The 18,514-nt window shown below is 44.2% G+C and overlaps 1 protein-coding gene and 1 non-coding gene across 2 annotated transcripts in view; both read left to right on the top strand.

Moving 5' to 3' along the window:
• cacna1b (calcium voltage-gated channel subunit alpha1 B) overlaps nucleotides 1-18,514 on the top strand; it is a 499,280-nt gene that overhangs the window by 471,858 nt on the left and 8,908 nt on the right. The window contains exons 45-51 of the mRNA XM_033049244.1: nucleotides 3,741-3,850; nucleotides 6,287-6,402; nucleotides 7,694-7,823; nucleotides 8,194-8,301; nucleotides 10,328-10,360; nucleotides 12,446-12,659; nucleotides 18,177-18,400. Of these exons, the coding sequence (XP_032905135.1) occupies nucleotides 3,741-3,850; nucleotides 6,287-6,402; nucleotides 7,694-7,823; nucleotides 8,194-8,301; nucleotides 10,328-10,360; nucleotides 12,446-12,659; nucleotides 18,177-18,400 (935 nt within the window). The remainder of the gene's footprint in view (nucleotides 1-3,740; nucleotides 3,851-6,286; nucleotides 6,403-7,693; nucleotides 7,824-8,193; nucleotides 8,302-10,327; nucleotides 10,361-12,445; nucleotides 12,660-18,176; nucleotides 18,401-18,514) is intronic.
• Nucleotides 12,681-12,747, top strand: LOC116991108. The gene has a single exon (XR_004416695.1). It is a non-coding gene; the product is annotated as a small nucleolar RNA U54 (small nucleolar RNA).

Here is an 18,514-nt window from a genome sequence, read left to right as displayed (position 1 = left end):
CTCTACATCGGTGAGACCAAGCGTAGGCTTGGCGATCGCTTCGCCCAACACCTCCGCTCAGTTTGCATTAACCAACCTGATCTCCCGGTAGCTCAGCCCTTCAACTGCCCCTCCCATTCCAAATCCGACCTTTCTGTCCTGGAACTCCTCCTTGGTCAGAGTGAGTCCCACCGCAAATTGGAGGAGCAGCACCTCATATTTCGCTTGGGCAGTTTACACCCCAGCGGTATGAACATTGACTTCTCCAATTTCAGGTAGTCCTTGCTTTCTCCCTCCTTCCCCTCCCCTTCCCAGCTCTCCCACAGCCTACTGTCTTCACCTCTTCCTTTCTTCTTCCCGCCCCCCACCCCCACATCAGTCTGAAGAAGGGTCTCGACACGAAACATCACCCATTCCTTCGCTCCATAGATGCTGCCTCACCCGCTGAGTTTCTCCAGCTTTTTGTCTACCTTTCATTTTCATCCAGATAATTTATGCAATTCACAAACAACAATGGTCACAGCTCTGATTCTTACTGATCACAGATCCTGTCTCAGACCTCCACTCCTAAAAATACCCATCCACCACGACCCTCTGCCATCTCCGACCAAGACATTGTGTATCCAACTTACCAGCACAGCATTGATCCCATGTGACTTATGGACCTGCATATAATGTCAAATGTTCTGCTAAAACCGACATAGATAACATGCCCTACCCCCCTTCAATCATCCTTGTCACCTCCTTAAAAAACTCAATGGAATTTAACCTTCCAACTATATCCAGAGATAGACACAAAATGCTGGAGTAACTCAGCGGGATAGGCAGCATCTTTGGAGAGAAGGAATCCATTCCTTCTGTTTGGAGATGCTGCCTGTCCCGCTGAGTTATTCCAGCATTTTGTGTCTATCTTCGGTTTCAACCAGCATCTGCAGCATATCCAAATATGGATATAACCTTCCAAAGCAGCAAACCATGCAGAACCTTAGCAAAGGCCTTACTGAAGTCCATATAGTCAACATCCACGCCTTTGCCCATATCAACCTTTTTGGTTACTTGTTCAAGAAACTCGTCTCACAAGTACAAAACCATGCTCACTCTCGCTAATCAGCCCCTGTCCATCCAAATGCACATATATCTTATTCCTCAGAATCTTCTCCAATCAATAACCTCCCACATGTCTATTTAGTATGGTTTAATTTAGTTTAGTTTAGTTATGTTGAGTGATACAAAAAAGAAATAGGCCCTTCGGCCCACCGGGTCCACCCTGACCAGCGATCTCCGCACACTAACACTATCTTACACAATAGAGACGATTTACAATTTTTACTGAAGCCAATAAGCCTTCAAAACTGTACGTCTTTGGAGTGTGGGAGGAAACCGGAGCTCCTGGAGAAAACCCACGCAGTCACAGGTAGAACGTACAAACTCCATACAGACAGCACCTGTAGTCAGGATCGAACCCAGGTCTCTGGCACTTTGAGGCTGCAAATCTACCGCTGTGCCACACTGCCACCCCTAGTGTTCCCAGGTTTATTCCTGCAGCCCTTCTTAAATAGAGGCACAACATTCCAGTCTTCGGCACTTCATCCATGTCCAATAAAGAATCACATATCTTAGCCAGGGCTCCTACAATGTCTTCTCTAGCTGCCCATAGTGTCCTCGGATATATCTGATCATATCCAGGAGATTTATCTACCTTTATATACCTGAGGACGTCTTGCACCTTCTGAATTGTAATATGGACTGTCCTCAAGACATCTGCCTGAAATGTCCTAAAGTTCTCGGCATTGAAGGCTCTGCACTCAGCTGGCTCCGTTCCTACCTTTCCAACAGATCCCACTTCATCTCTCTCCACAACCACACCTCTGCTACAGCCACAGTCACTCAAGGCGTTCCCCAAGGCTCCGTACTCGGCCCCCTCCTCTTCATCATCTACATCCTCCCCCTTGGGCAGATACTCCGCCACTTCAACCTGGACTTCCACTGTTACGCTGATGACACCCAGATCTACCTCGGCACCAAATCCCCCCACAACCCCCCCCCCCCTCTCCCATATCAACTCCTGTTTGTCAGCTATAAAAACCTGGATGCAACATAATTTCCTCAAACTCAACAGCGATAAGACAGAATTCCTCCTCATAGGCTCCAAAGCCACACTCAGCAAAATCAATAACCCCACTCTCACCATCGACGGCACCACTGTCTCCCCATCTCCCCAGGCCCGCAACCTTGGCGTGATCTTTGATTCCACCCTCTCCCTTGAGCTTCACATCCGCCATGTCATTAAAACCTTCTTCTTTCATCTCCGCAACATCGCCAAACTCAGACCCTCTCTCACACCTCCCGCTGCTGAAAGACTCATCCACGCCTTCATCTCCTCCCGACTGGACTACTGCAACTCACTTCTCCTTGGCATCAGCTCCACCTACATCAACCGACTCCAACTGGTCCAGAACGCAGCCGCCCGACTCATCACCCACACCAAATCCTGGCATCACATCACTCCAGTCCTCAAACAACTTCACTGGCTTCCCATCTCCCACCGGATCAACTACAAAATCCTGATCCTCACCTACAAAGCCCTCCACCATCTGGCCCCCCCATATCTCACTGACCTCCTCTCCCCCTACCAACCCTCACAGTCCCTCAGATCCACATCAGCCGGTCTCCTCTCCATCCACAAGTCCAACCTCCGCAGGTTTGGGGACAGAGCCTTCTCCAGGGCAGCTCCCAGGCTCTGGAACTCCCTCCCCCCAACTGATCCGCAATTCCGTGTCCCTCACCATCTTCCAGTCCCGCCTCAAGACCCATCTCTTCACCTCTGCCTATCCTAAGCCCCACGTCCCCCTCCCTTTTCATCTGTGCATTAATTGCCTCATATTGTGTTTTGAATTGAATTCTGTCTTTACTTTGTGTACTAGTCATGTATCTACTATTTATTTCATTCCCCTTACATGTTTTTCCTCTACCTGCTAAATTTTTGTAAGGTGTCCTTGAGACTCTTGAAAGGCGCCCATAAATAAAATGTATTATTATTATTATTAATCTTCATGTCTTTCTCCATGGTAAAAGCAGAGGACGTGTACTCACTGAGGATCTTGCCTATCTCCTGCGGCTCCACACAGAGAGGGCCGCTTTGGTTTCTGAAGGGCCCTGTCCTCTCTGCAGTCATGCTCTTTCCCTTGATGTACTTATTAAATCTCTTGTGATTCTCCTTAATCTTATCTGCCAGAGCTATCTCATGTCTCCTTTTTTACCCTTCTGGTTTCTGCCTTAAACATGTTCCTCAGTCCCTGAAACTCCTCCAAGGAAACACTTGATCCCAGCTGCCTACACCTGGCACTTGTCTCCTGTTATTTCTGTGATGTTTGGTGGACTATGTGGGGTGCTCCTGCTGTGCAGCAGGTGGCGCTGCACAGAACAAAGGGAGATGTCTTGTATATAGTTTATCCTGTGTGTGTGTGTGAGTGTGTGGTCAGATTCTGTGTGTGCAGCCATTTTGAGTTGTCTTGCTGCCAGCATTGAAGTAATATAATAAAGGCTTCTGTTGTACCTTGAAGACTCAAGTACTTGTGCAGACCTAGAAGACAAATACGAAAGTTTCATGACCGGAGCCTCATTTTTTCTCATCATCCAAGCTTCTTTACTCCACCCCCACCTGCCTTCCTTTCGCTCTGAGGCGGAATGAATCTATTTGAACTGTAAGTGCAAGGCTGCAAGAGGAGCGCTCACTCTCCTGATTTTATTTCTTCCTACAGCTACAGAGTTGACAGTGGGGAAAGTCTATGCAGCGCTGATGATTTTTGATTACTACAAACAGAACAAAAGTAAAAGAATGCAGCAACAGCAGTCTGGCGGCTTGTCACAGGTAACTGGAAGGATTCGGTGGTGAACCGACCGATGCATGTTGATCGACCCAATTTGGAATACTTATGTGAATACCTTTTAAAAAACTTACATGTACCATTTCCCATCATTCAAAACCCCTGCTCCTGTTTACTGAGATCATGCAGATCTCAGCCTCCTGCAGGTGAAACTGTGAACATTTAGTTCATTCTACCTGCTTCAGTAATGTCCATCATTATGTTTACTTGATTGGCTACCATGCTATTTCAAAAAAGGTTCAGCTTTTGGGTCACACTATGTTTTTAATGACATCTTAACTGTGAGATCTGTAAAGTATTTTGACTGTTTTGTACTGATTAATGCACCATCTGGACTTTGTATATATGTGTGTGTATGTGCGGAATCATTTCCATCTCTGCTCTTTGGCCTCTGACTTGCCTGAATGTATAGTCCATTGTAAAATTCACCGGAATTTCACGCCAGTGTAACCGAGAAAAATTGGTCCAGGTGTACCCTGGACAGATAGCCAGGTTTATGGCTCATCCCACCTGGTCTCTGAGATGAGGGGATCAGCACCAAACAGGTCTGTGGGAAGCCCGAGCTCCAAGTATTCGAGAGAATGGATGGAATGCATTCATTCAGCCAAATGTACCCACCCAGAGTTTTACTCCCCATGGTTATACACCCCAAAGTACTTTTGAGATAATCCTAAAGAAAGCAGTGTGGAAATCTTGAATCTCCTCCATTTTCAGAAGTACACATAATATTTTTGTGATATTGTGTTGTCAGTTTTCCATGGTGCATTTCCTCTGCTCATCTGCACCTACTGAGTGCAGTTTCAAGGACCCCCTTAAACTCGGAGGTCAAGCAAAGACCGGCATCAGAAATCGTTTCCTATCATTACCCTTTTTGGTGCGTTGGAGGCAAGGGTCGGTTTGATCCCGGAAGCCTGGATGTAATATTACCAAGCCCGAAGAATAGTTGGTGTAGCAGGAAAATTCCCCTTGAGCTGTTAGATCACCAGGAGGAACTGGCAACACCTATGTGCCGCTGCCACAGACTTGACGTTTTCCACCAGAAATGGCTAAGGATGGCACAGTGGCACAGTGGTAGACCTCCTGCCTCACAGTGCCAGAGTCCCGGGTTCGATCCTGATCTCGGGCGCTTCTGTGTGGATTTTGTACGTTCTCCCTGTGAACCCGTGGGTTTCCAACGTGTGTTCTGGTTTAATTCCCACATCCCAAAGATGTGCAGGCTTACAGGTTAATCGGCTTCTGTAAATCGCCCCTAGTGTGTAGGATGCGGAAATGGCATAACAGAACTAATGACTGGAAACTAATGACATAGAACTAATAATAATTCTAGCTAATGACTGCCATTTTAATTTGCTGTCATATTGCATTAATATGCGAGTAAATGTTAACATTCTTTTTTGTTTAATGGAAACGAACAAATGTGTACTCTGAATTTAATTTAGTTTTAGTTCAGGGATACAGCCTGGAAACAGTCAGTTTCAGTTCAGTCATTAGCTCAGAAAAATCTGCAGTTCTTTTTATTGGCTGCTCTCCTGGGTCCACTGGGTGAAAGTCTGGTTTTATCCATGGCATGGAGGTGTTGCTGGACCATGGGTCCATTGGTGAAGAAAGTTGATGCATGCTCGCGAATGAGTGTCAGGCCACAACCAACCATTCCCCTGCATTGGTGTAACTGGCCTTTGCCCACGAATCGCTACAGCATAATGATCCCACTGTGATGTGGGACGGTGTTACAGTTGTTTCTCCATTCGAGTTGCTGTTGTCTTGCCAACAATGTCCGAGTGCTTCAGTGCCAGCATGCGTCTCCTATTGTGTTTACTGCCTCATTCCTTCACATTGCTGTTCATTTCTATTTTGTTAAACGCTACGCACAGTCCCTGGCCTTGCCCGAACCCACCCTCCCATTCCTCTGCACCCTTCCGCATTCCTCGAGCCTGTAGTAACAAGATGGAACTGAGTTTGTGTGGTGTACGGGTGCTACACTGATCATCACACCACGGCACTGTGATGATGATCTGGAATCAAAGTTCGATTTTTGTCTGATCTCGCAAAAAAGAAAGGTCTATTTGATGATATAAAGACTCAGCAAGAAAATAAATTGGAATCTATTGGTTTCCTTGCAAATAATCCTCTTAGCTGACCGGATAATCGCACTCAAATAGTCTTAACTGATTGAGTGGTGCAGTTTTTCAGCAAGTTACTGATTTGCCACCTTTCCTTCAGTGCATGGGATCAACAGGCTGGAAGTAAGAATGTTTCTGCATGGGAATTACAATTCACCATTGGCTGTATAATTTCCACCTCAATGCCATTCCCTTGTGGATTGGACCTTTTGTCTATGATTTTGCCTGAACATTTTTTGTTTGGCTTGCATCCATAAGTCCCTTTCATTCCAGAATCGCGCTGTATTGTATTTCACACAGACTCGATCATCGTTCTTTCAGCGTGTAGTGGGAGCCCTGACACCAACGCAAGAAGAACCCCCCACCTACAATGACACGTCGCGACAAAAGAACTCGCACAACAATGGCGGCAATGCGTAAGTGCTTGAGATTTCTACTTGAAGAGTTTCACAGATCAGAGGCAGAATATGCGATTCTGTTTGTAGTTTATTTGTCTTTTTGCACAATTCGCGAGCATTGCCACTTTTCATTTCACTGCACATCTCGTATGTGTATGTGATGAATAAACTTGACTTGACTTGACGGGCCAATTGACAAATGAAATATTCAAGGGAGCTTACTCAATCCCATCAATTTGATGGGATTGAGAAAGAAAGTGAGATGTTGGGAGGGAGATCAGCCAAAATAATTCACATTTTGGGTCAAAGGATTCTGAATGGTTCAGGTAAACAGCAAGAAACTACCTGCATATAACTTCTTGCTGTATTGGTTAGAGCAAGCGTGTTGCTCTACTGGGGCTACTGGTAATTACTGTGTAGAGTGAAAAACTGACAGTGTTGATGATATTTAATAGATATGAGGAGAGAGAAAGTGAGTTAGTGTTCCAGGTTAACAAACATTCACTGATCTAAATGTTAACTCTGCTTCTCTCTCTGGAGATGCTGCCTGACCACAGGGTGTCTCCCACATCACTACCCACATGTCTAGTTATCCCAGGCTTACCAGGGCAAAGTCTGTTTACGATGATCATAAGACACCGGAGCAGAATTAGGCCGTTCGGCCATCGAATCTGCTCTGACATTCAATCATGCGTGATCTATTTTTTCCCTCAACCCCATTCTCCTGCCTTCTCCCCATAACCTTTGACGTCCTTACTAATCAAGAACCTATCGATCTCCACTTTAAAAATACCCAAATGTCTAGGCCTCCACAGCCACCTGTTTCAATTAATTCCATAGACACACCACCCTCATTTGTTTCATTGTGATTTTCAATAGTTGTACATGATGATAGGTTGATCTCCAGCTGTTCTTTGATCTCCAGCTGTTTTTTGATATATTTCATATATATTTCATGCTCAGTTGGGGGAATGGCATTGCTCTGAGTGCTGACATAGTCTCAATGGGCTGAATGGTCTTCCTCTACATCAGAGAGAGATGGGGAGTGGATGTGAAAGTGGGATAATGTAGAAATGGTGTGAGCATGTGACTGGTGGCCGGCGTGGACTCTGTGGGCTGAAGGCCGTGTTTCCGTATTGTATCTCTGAACTATGATACGAGTATGAGCTTTGTATTCAATCCTAACTATCGTAAATGTTTGAGAAGTGTGTTTTCCTTTTGTGTTTCACAAAGAAGCAATGAGCTCCCATTTGGTGGTCAGTTACGTTGGGTGTGCTGCCCTGTACTAACAACCTCCTCTCTCGTACAGTCTATACCAAGGCAGTGGACGAAAAGAATCCTCGTCCTGGAGGATCCGAGAGGCTTACGTTGAGGGTAAAATGCAAATGTCTGAGAGTGGTCAGGTTGAAGGGACTCCAGTCACCCAGACCAGCCCTCAGGTATGGATTTCATTCACAACATGTAAGGTAGTTGTGCCGTTATTAGGTCCTCTTGACAAATGTGGACAAAAACAGTTGACATCAAAAGTGGGCAGCGCAGTGGCACAGCAGGTAGAGCTGCTACTGCGTGGAGTAACGTTGCCTGTTACTCCAGCATTTTGTGTCTATCTTCGGTTTAAACCAGCATCTGCAGTTCCTTCCTACACATTACGTTCCAGTTACCTGACATAACTGATCATTTATTGTATTATTGATCATTGTGTGTTCATTAGTTGTGTTAATGTGCCAGTAAAGCTGCAGCAAGGTAATAATTCCATTGTTCCATTCTTGGTGCACATGATGCCAACTAAACACCTTGACTCCTGCACAGGCCGTGGAGATGAGGGAGATGGGCTATGATGTGAATCAGGTGGATCAGCCCAGCCTGGATAGTCTCGGCCGCGCGGCATCCATGCCTCGACTCACGGCGGAGACCCCGGTAAGTGATCACCGCACAAGGAAGCCCCCGGCACGGTTCCCCTGCACCTACAGGTATTAGCTCCTGAATCCCTGAGTGGTAGAATTGATTAAAATAAGCACGCTCATCGCAAAATATGAGCAGGGTGCATGGGCAAACAGGAAGAGGATTATCAGTGCCAAATTTCTAAAAGCATTGGGACTAGCCAAACAAAGTGCAAACTTCTGATACCTTCACCTCAGAAGTCTTTTGTAGATTATGTTGGCAATTTACAAGATTGAGCCTGGGGCAGTGAGTGATGGTAATTAATGAACACATGCAGGCAGAAGGGAGCAGATTAATTTTATATGATGTTCTTTACAGACATCATGAGCCAATGGGCTTGTTCCTGTGCTGGACCGTTCTATGATCTTAACTTTAGGGCTTATACTTTAGCCTCAATAGGCCTGACTATGGGGTGAACTTGGGATAGGGACTGGACATTGTGCCTTCCCCCATAGTGGTGTCCATTGTGGGGGGATGATTTTTTGTCTGTAAGGTAATCCTGTTAGTCTTTGTCCAAGATGGCTGCCATGAAGAGAGAGTGGACGCTGGCGCGCTTTAGCTGCCGCTGCTCTCTTCACATTGTGTTTTTGACTTTTGTTTTTGGACTGAATTCTGTTTTTAATTTGTGTTTCTGTGATGTCTTTATTATTTGTTTTATTCTGATTATATGTTTATATTTCCTGTTAACCTATGTAAGGTGTCCTTGAGATGTCTGAAAGGCGCCCAATAAATAAAATTTATTATTATTATTATTATTACCAGTGCAATATTTTATTATTGCCAATTAATCTTTGTTGGCCACAAAAATCAGGAAAAAGTTTGGATAACTTTCCTGTTACTTTTGCATCCTGTTTATTATTGTGCATTGCACCAAAATCTTCCTGGAGAGGTTTGCCGTACAAGAAGACATTTACAGTCAGCTCAACGCAGAACCCGTATTCAGTCAATCCTGAGTAAATAGCAAACAGCTGGAGAAACTCAGCAGGTCAGGCAGCATCTGAAGTGGGAAATGGACAGATAACGTTTCGGGTCAGGACTAAAGAAGGTCTCGATGCGAAACGTTGTCTGCATTCCCTCCACAGATGCTGCCTGACCTGCTGCGTTCCTCCAGCACTTTGTGTTTTGCTCAAGTTTGCAGTATCTAGTCAACCCTAACTAATATACCTAAAGCCCGCTCAATAGTTAAAGCTGATTGTTTACATATTAACATCAAACTAAACGTAGAGGCAATGAGACAGTCAAAAATTATCTTTTGGAAAATAAAGTTCACATATCTCCATCAAGACTCTGCACGCCAATATCTATGCTCCCTACAACGGACCAAAACAACTCATTAATTCCTCGATTTGTGGTGAAACTCATTCTCCGGAGGTGATGTTTGAAGCTTGTTTCGCTATTTTTTTACCTTTGTTTTTCAATATCTAACCATAGTGTGGAGATTTTGAACCAATTTACATTCCTATCTGAATAACGCCATTGCTTAATAATGCCCTGAACACCATCCATTTGATTAGAGTGTTGTGTTTTACTTTGCGATGTCTGGTTTTAATCATGTCATCTGTTGTTTCATGCACCATCTAGCTTGGTAAAGAGTCATTTCATGTAACAAATAAAAAACTTGCTTGATATGTTGAGCTCAATTGGACTAACGATGAATGTTTTTTGTGTCTGTCTTTCCCATCCTACTTCCGCTCGGACTCTCAATCCCAACAACCATTCATCCTATTTTGTCAAAATGTTTTTTCACTGATTTATTTTGTTCCGCTTTAATTTCACCTTTTTAATTTATTTATTTTTTTGCGGCAACAAACATTCTGGTTGATTTATTCTGTCTTTTAAAATATGCTTGATGTTTCATTTTACTTTGGTTAATTCTGTCCCTACCACCTCCCATTCCACCCCCTCCTCTCCTTTCCCATTGTGTCTTGTTGTCTGTAAAAACCATGTGCTTCACTTATCTGCTTCACTTATCTGTGTCATCTAACTCGATCTTATGCTGAAGAAAATATCACGATCATCTGGGAGTGTCCTTGCCGTATGTAACTCATATTATGTCTCCATGATATGTTCTTCACTCTTTTGTTCTTGCATTTATTTATGTGTTATTTCAAATGTGCATTTTCTTATGTTCCTTCAAAATGAAGGCCAAATAAGCGAGTTGAGTATGCCAGAAGCCATTCAATGTGCCATACTTTCCAATCGGCTAAGTACATTTGAGCATTAGTCGAGGCTTATCGTCTGCCAAAAGGTTGCATTTGGGAAAATCATGATAGTTTTAGACCAGCACCACACTAACTCTCCCTCTATGAGGTTTGAGTGGGTTGAGTAAAATTCTTGGGCATGTCTACCTGTAAAATATAACTAATTTGTAATTCAGAATACACGGCATTTGAAATTCCAAATTCTACCCAGAATGAATGCATGGTGGAAAAACCCACCATTATAACTTGTAGAGCCTTTCATTTTAGAATGGATACCTGCGTCATCTGGAACTACCAGCTATTTTACATGGGATGGGAACTAGAAGAACATTGTACCATGCTGAATATTCTGCTGCAGAATAACTCCAATAATATAACTAACCCCAACTTAAACCAAGAAACAAAGCACTGGAGGAACTCAGCAGGCCAGGCAGCATCTGGGGAGGTAAACGGTCATGGAAAATGTTGGATTGTAACCCGTCTTCAGTTTGAAGGTTGAAGAAGGGTCCCAAACTGAAACATCGTCTCTCCACACATGCTGCCTGATTCGTTGAAATCCTCCTGTTTCTTTCTCAAGATCCAAGCAACAGTAATCTCTCGTGTCTCCAACTTAAACAAGCAATATGGTTGATTGGAGTTTCTAAGATGCATTTGTGACAGATGTTTAGTAAAATTAGCAATCGGAATTTTAGAAAATAGATGGATAAAGCCATTAAAAATGTCAGGAAATATCATGGTTGTATAAATTGACAACATTTTAAAAAAACTACAAGATTCTCATTATCTGCAGAAATCGTAGCCAATTTACAATGGGTAGAGTTAGATTGAGTCCCAGTTAAAGACTATTTCTGCCAGTTAATCAGGGGATTGATTTATTCCAATACAACAATACATGTGAACTAAATAAAAAGACCAATAGGTCCTTGGACAGAACGTGTGATTCTTGTGACCAGTAATAAGATAAAGAAATACATCACAAGAATAGTGCAAGTTGTTTACAAATATATTGACCAGTGTAAATGTCCAGCCTATATTCAATGGAATAATACAGATCACTCTGCTCAAATGTGATAATTATATTCCAAAGAAACCTTGCCATTGAAACTATTGAAAATTGCCATTATAAATACAATTGTGTCAATGTGGGAAAGGGAGTTAGCAGCAAGAGAGTTTCACACCTGTATTTACAAAGTTATTCTCCCTGTCCTGTAGGATTTTCAAAACTAAAAGTTTTTAATAACTATAAGTTTACTTTTGTTACAGCAAGCTAAAAATGCTAAAAGCTATGTTCCACATTGTCTAATGGAATATCATTGCACGGGTTGTCATTAGAAGTGACTGCTTGGTAATTTCAATGGCCACTGACAAACAGTTCTTAACTGACAATGATATCTGATTACTGCATGGGGGTTACATGAAAACAGTTTTTTTTCCACAAGGCTGTTTTTTCCACATAAATTCACAAATTCCATCCTAACTTATTAGTGTATAGAACTATGCTTCATAATGTGCCTTGCGACTTTACTTGAGAGATACAGCGTGGAAACAGGCCCTTCACCCACTGAGCCCGTGCCAACCAGCGATCAACCCGTACACTAGCACCATCTTACACACAAGAGGCAATTTACAATTACAGAAGCCAAATAACCTACAAGCCTGTACATCTTTGGAGCGTGGGAGGAAACCCGTGTGGTCACAGCGGGAACATCAAAAACTCTGTACAGACAGCACCCCTATAGTCAGGGTGGAACTCGGGTCTCTGGCGATGTTAGACAGCAACCCTACCGCTGAGTCATTGTGCCGTCCTTTAAGCAGGAAATGATATAGTGCAGCGGTAGGCAGTCACAATTGTAATAATAGTGCCCGTCCACAATAGTCAGGCTTCTGAGTCTCTTGGGTGCTTTCTCTTCACTGTGCAGCCGATCCCAGACACAAGCCCCATGAAGCGCTCCGTATCTACGCTGACCCCACAGCGCTCTCGTGGGATGCATCTGCCCGATTACTCCCTGGAGCGGGTTGTGCCAGTGCGAATGCCACATCACCACCACCACCACCATCGCTGCCATCGCAGGAGAGAGAAAAAGCAGCGATCGCTCGAAAGATCTCCCAGCAGAGAAGTTGACGGAGAAACAGGTAACATAGTGAGAGTCAGACTGGGGATGAGGAGATACCTGATATTTGGATAAGCAATGATTTTTTGATTTTTTATTCTGATTCTGTAATCAAAGGACTTTTATGATGAGGATGAGGTGATCTTATAGAGGCGTACAAAATCATGAGAGAAATTGATCAGGTAAATGCACAGAGTCTTTTGCCCAGAGTAGGGGAATCGAGAACAAGAGGACATAGGTTTAAGGTGAGGGGAGTAAGATTTAATAGAAACCTGAGGGGTTTCTTTTTTGCACAAAGGGTGGTGAGTATATTGAACGAGCTGCCAGAGGAGGTAGTTGAGGCAGGTCTATTGCAACGTTTCAGAAACATTTTGTAAAGGAGTTAAGTCTGACACACTGTAACTTTACTGAGTCTTTAATAAAGGCACATGTCAAACACGTCCCAGTACTGACTGCATCTAGTCTTCAGGCGTACTGGAACCAAGGGAGGAGCAAGGGGAAGATATCACAGTTATACTGAGATGACTGGGCGTAGTTAGTGGTATTGAGGCAGCTACATTATAGGTTGCATGCATAAACCATCTACACATTTAGACTGGTACATGGATAGGATAGGTTTACAGGGATACAGGCAAAACACAGGCTGGTGAAACATGTTGGTCGGCGTGGGCAAGTTGTTTCCACACTGTATGACTATGACACATATATATATATATATTTATTATTCCCAGACCAGGCGTAAGACTATCTTTTGGCCTTTCCGTCCTTTCTCTGAAGAATGTACGTCAATCCAAATAGCAAAAATGCCTTTCCCATTAAACCAAGACTGATTATTTTCTAGTTGCAATTCATGAAGAGTATTGTTACAGAAAGGATTCCTGGTAATAGAAGCAAAATGGAAACTGCAGGTGCTGAATGTCTAAAATATAATTTGAAAACCTGCAAACCTTCAGCAGGTCAAGTAGCATCAGTGGAAAGAGAGACCTAGATAATGTTTCAGGCCTAAAACCCTTTAAATGGGAAAAGAGAGAAAACAAGTTTAAGCCCCTGTCCCACTGTACGAGGTAATTCAAGAGTTCTCCCGAGTTTTCCCCTGATTCGAACTCGGAGAATGTCTGTAGTGGGTCCGTAGGAGTTCGTGGATGTCTCGTAGCGGCTCGTAATGCTAACGGTAGGTACTCGGAACATCCGGTGACGTTTTTTCATCCCTGCAAAAAATGTCCACGAGTAAAAAAATACTCGTGATGAAAGGAATAGTTACTTTTTATACCTACCGTTAGCATTACGAGCCACTACGAGTCATCCACGAACTCCTACGGACCCGCTACAGACATTCTCTGAGTTCGAATCAGGGGAAAACTCGGGAGAACTCTTGAATTACCTTGTATAGTGGGACAGGGGCTTTAGTTTTAAGTTGCACAGAAGTTGGTCGTTTCTGTACTGATTGGACAGATGTCTACAGTTAGACTTTCCACATTGCTGGTGTGCTAGGTGGCTAATACAAGCAGTATTGATGCCAAATCAGAAGTCACAAACCAAACCAAATCAATATTAGAGAATCGTTGCTTTGAGAGATAATTATAATCGGCTCTCCTTTCTGAATGTCAAAAGCGGGCAGTTTACAGACTGTGCCCTCTGCACAGCACTTGCCATGCCCTCTGCATTTTGACCCTTGTGTAATGTGCGATGCTCCATAATGCCACAGGATTGATACGTGTCTATATAATGACAATGTCCTCGTGCAATAAATCAATCTTCTGCAGGAACTCAGTGGGTCGAGCAGCATCCATGGGGAGTGGGGTGTCATAGAGTCATAGAGTGATACAGTGTGGAAACAAGCCCTTCAGCCCAACATTCACAATGAATGGCGGTGCTGGCTCGAAGGGCCGAATGGCCTCCTCCTGCACCTATTTTCTATGTTTCTAACTTGCCCACAACGGCCAACATGTCTCAGCTACACTAGTCCCACCTGCCCATATCCTTCAAGACCCGTCCTATCCATGTATCTGTTTAACTGTTTCTTAAACGTTGGGATAGTCCCAGCTTCAACTACCTCGTCTGGCAGCTTGTCCCATACAGCCACCACTATTTGTGTGAAAAAGCTACCCCTCAGATTCATATTCAATCTTTTCCCCTTCACCTTAAACCTATGTCCTCTGGTCCTCGATTCACCTACTCTGGGCACGAGACTCCTGATGCCTGGTGGGAAATGAATGGGCAACATTCTCGGTCAAAGACCTGCATCAGGATAGGGTTTTGACTGAGAATTGACCATTCCTTTCCATCCACAGATGCTGTACAACCTGTTGAGTTCCACTAGCAATTTTTTGTTCCATGTTCCAGCTTGCACAGTCTCTTGTGTCAACGGATTCTATGTTGATTTTAATAAGGACACTTTCTGCAATTTGAAAGAAAGTTTAAAAATATCAAGATGAGCACTGGAACAAATTCCGTATTTGCAGCAGAGGTGGATCAGGTGTGTGCTGTGTGTGACAAAGATATCTGAGTTAGAACCATGTGGGGAATCCATTGTGAGAACTGTGCGTGGGTCATTATTGCTGACATCACTGCAGTTAATTAAATGTTAATTGTGTTAAAGTACATGGTGCCACGATAACTTTAGACCAGGTGCAATGGAGTGAGTTCAAAGATTCAGAATCTGAAATCAGCACCAATTTTGTAGGCTGGCTTCTGAAGAAATGTTCAAATAACCTTGTTCAATTTCACTGATGAAACGCAGATTTAAGGGAAAGAAACGAAAAATGTAAAGGGTGGAAGATCTCAGCTGGTCAAACAGCATCTGCGGAAAGAGAAACAAGTCAACCTGTAGGGTTAACAGCACTTCCCGGAGGGGAATGGAGATTTTGCAGTTTAAAACAGAATTGGACATTAGGAAAAAGACAAAAAAAATATTTAGAGAGACGTCAAAACATATCAGGTGATAATGTGCATGAGTATTGGCATTTATCAATAAACAGGACACTTAAGGGGCAGAAAAATGATAATGGGAAACATGGAGGGAGCAATTTACCTGAAGTCAGGGAATTCAGTGCTGCAAAGTTGTAAAGCGTCGAGATGAAAGATAAGATGCTGTTCTGGTTCGCGTTGGGCCACTCGCTGGCATTGGAAGAGGCTGCAGCCAGACAGGTCGGAATAGGAATGGAAATAAGAATTGAAGTGACATGCTACAGAGAGCTCAGAATCACCACTGCAGCCTAAACCGTGCTCTGCAAAGCAGTCACCCAGTCTGAGTTTGTTTCTCCACTGCAGAGAGTGGGAATACCAACTGGAGTACACTAGACTGGAAGATATGCAGACTGGACTATAGATAGGAAAAGTTTGGAGGGATATGGGCCAAGCATGGGCAGGTGGGACTGGTGTAGCTGAGGCATCTTGGTTGGCATGGGCAAGTTGGCCAAAAGGGCCTGTTGCAGAAGGGTTCCGACCCGAAACATCACCCATCTTTTTTCTCCAGAGATGCTGCCTGACCCGCTGAGTTACTCCAGCGCTTTGTGTCTACTTTTGGCACATACCAGCATCTTCAGTTCCGTTCTATGCTGTTTCCATGCCTTCTGACTACGTGCAAGTGGATCACTGCTTCGCCTGGAATGATTGCATGAGTCCCACAACAGTGAGAAGGGAAGAAGAGAATGGACATTTGTCACACCTCCGTGGGAAGATGCCAGGGGTTGGGGAATAGTGAGTGGGGACACAGGAGGGGATCAAGGAGTCACTAAGTGAGTGGTCCATGTGAAATGCAGAAGGCCGGGAGGGGGGAGGGAAAGAGGTGGAGTGACTGGTGGTAAGATCGTATAGCGGTTTGCAGAAATTATAAGGGATAACATGCTAAATCTGAAGGCTGATGAGGAGGAAGGTGATCACCAGTGGAGCTCTATCTTTGTTCTGTCCCGACGGAGATAGACTGAGAGCAGACATGTGGGAAATGCAATTGAGAGCATCATTCAGTATGGCAGAGGGGAAGCCATGTTTCTGAAGGAAGGAGGACGTTTCAGGGGCACCAGAGTGGAAGGCCCCGTCATGGGAACGGATGTGAGTGATGAAGAAACAAAGCACAAGGAATGAAGCCTTGAAGCAGACGGAGTGAGAAGATATTTAAGAAGGTGGCTGTGGGAGTCTATGGGCCAGTAAAATGTGTTTCTGGCTTGTTTCATGATTATAAGACAAAGGAGCAGAATAACGCCATTCGCCCCATCGAGTCTGTTTCATCATTCGATCTATTTTTTCCCTCTTAAACCCTTTCTTCTGCCTTCTACCCGTAACCTTTGATGCTCTTAGTAATCAAGAACCCAAAAATCTCCGCTTTAAAAATGCCCAATGTCTTAGCCTCCACAGCTGTCTGTGGCAATGAATTCCACAGATTCACCACAGATGTGCGGGGATCGCTGGTCGGCGCGGACTCGGTGGGTCGATGCGCCTGTTTCCGTGCAGTACCCGTAAACTAAAAAAAACAAACCACCCTCTCAGTAAAGAAATTCCTTCTCGTCTCCATTCTGAAGTTACATTATTTTATTCCGAGGCGGTGCCCTCTGGTCCTTGACTCTCCCACCACTGGAAATGTCCTCTCCGCATTTGCCCTATCTGGGCCTTTCTCCTGAGTTAGAGACAGAATGATCCACAAGGAAAAGGAAGTGTCAGAGATGGACCTTGTGAATGCGAGAGCAGGATACAAATTGGCAGCAAAAGTGATGGAATATTTAGATGTATGGATGCAGGATACAATGTGAATGCATCACTGCAAGAGCTGGGGGTGTGGTGGTACCAGTTAAATCTGGAATGAGGATTGTTCCACCTATCTACCTGAAAGACAAGTACAGCTAGGGCCCCAACCAAATTTGTTTGAAGAAGGGTCTTGACACAAAACATCACCTATCCATGTTCTCCAGAGTTGCTGCCTGACCTGCTGAGTTACTGAAGAGAAGTCACAGATTGATAGGAACATTCCTTACCACCACCTCAGTCTCCTCATTAACCTCAGGACGCAAGGAAAAGTCTTCATGAATGGACGGTGTATTTGAGGAAATCGATAATTTATGATGCATTCTGCTCGTCTTGTGTTATCTTTGAGATTTCCTGCATCTATGTTACTTTTTTTAAATCTTCACTTAATCTGTGTCTCAGCAAGATTAAAATACAATACTTTTGCCCCAAGCCCCTCAAACCCACTTTGTGACGAGTAAGATTATGGCTGACTTTTGGCTTAACTTGTTTATCCAAAATCTGTTTACGTAGACCTTAAGATTATTCAAAGACTCTGCTTCCATTTGCCTTAAAGGATGAAAGTTTTAAAGAGCTAGCCTATCATGCAGAACCTTATCAAAGGCCCTACAGAGAACATCTACGGCTTTGCCCTCATTAACCTTTTTGGTTACTTTGGTGACTGCATTTTATTTGGTATGGTATATTTTGCAGGTGGCATCTTAATCAGCAGTAAAGCCTGAAAACCCTGTTTATTGAAGAAAGTGATGGCCAGAATAACTGAAGATTGTGTTCTGCTTACCCCTGATGTGTTTGCTTGCAGGCCAACTGGATGAGCTCAGTTCTGCAGCTCAGCCAAGGGACCATTCGTCAAAGGAGCGCGAGCGGGGTAGGTCACAGGAGCGTAAACCTCCGTCCTCCACCGAGAAGCAGCGCTACTACTCCTGCGATCGGTACGGCAGTCGGGAGCCCCCGCAGCCCACCTCTGCTGACCACAGCCGGTCGACATCGCCGAGCGATGGCCCAGAGCACAGGCTCCACAGACAGGTGAGGGGAAACTAGCATGCTCGCACATCTCACTGGCCCCGCCGTACTGCCCACGTGGCAATTAACTGACAATAAGGAGGATGTTGGAACAAGAAATAGTGGGGCACAGCTAAC

This window comes from Amblyraja radiata, chromosome 32, assembly GCF_010909765.2.
Source record: "Amblyraja radiata isolate CabotCenter1 chromosome 32, sAmbRad1.1.pri, whole genome shotgun sequence".
NCBI lineage: Eukaryota > Metazoa > Chordata > Chondrichthyes > Rajiformes > Rajidae > Amblyraja > Amblyraja radiata.
This window is presented reverse-complemented; position numbering and strand designations above follow the sequence as displayed.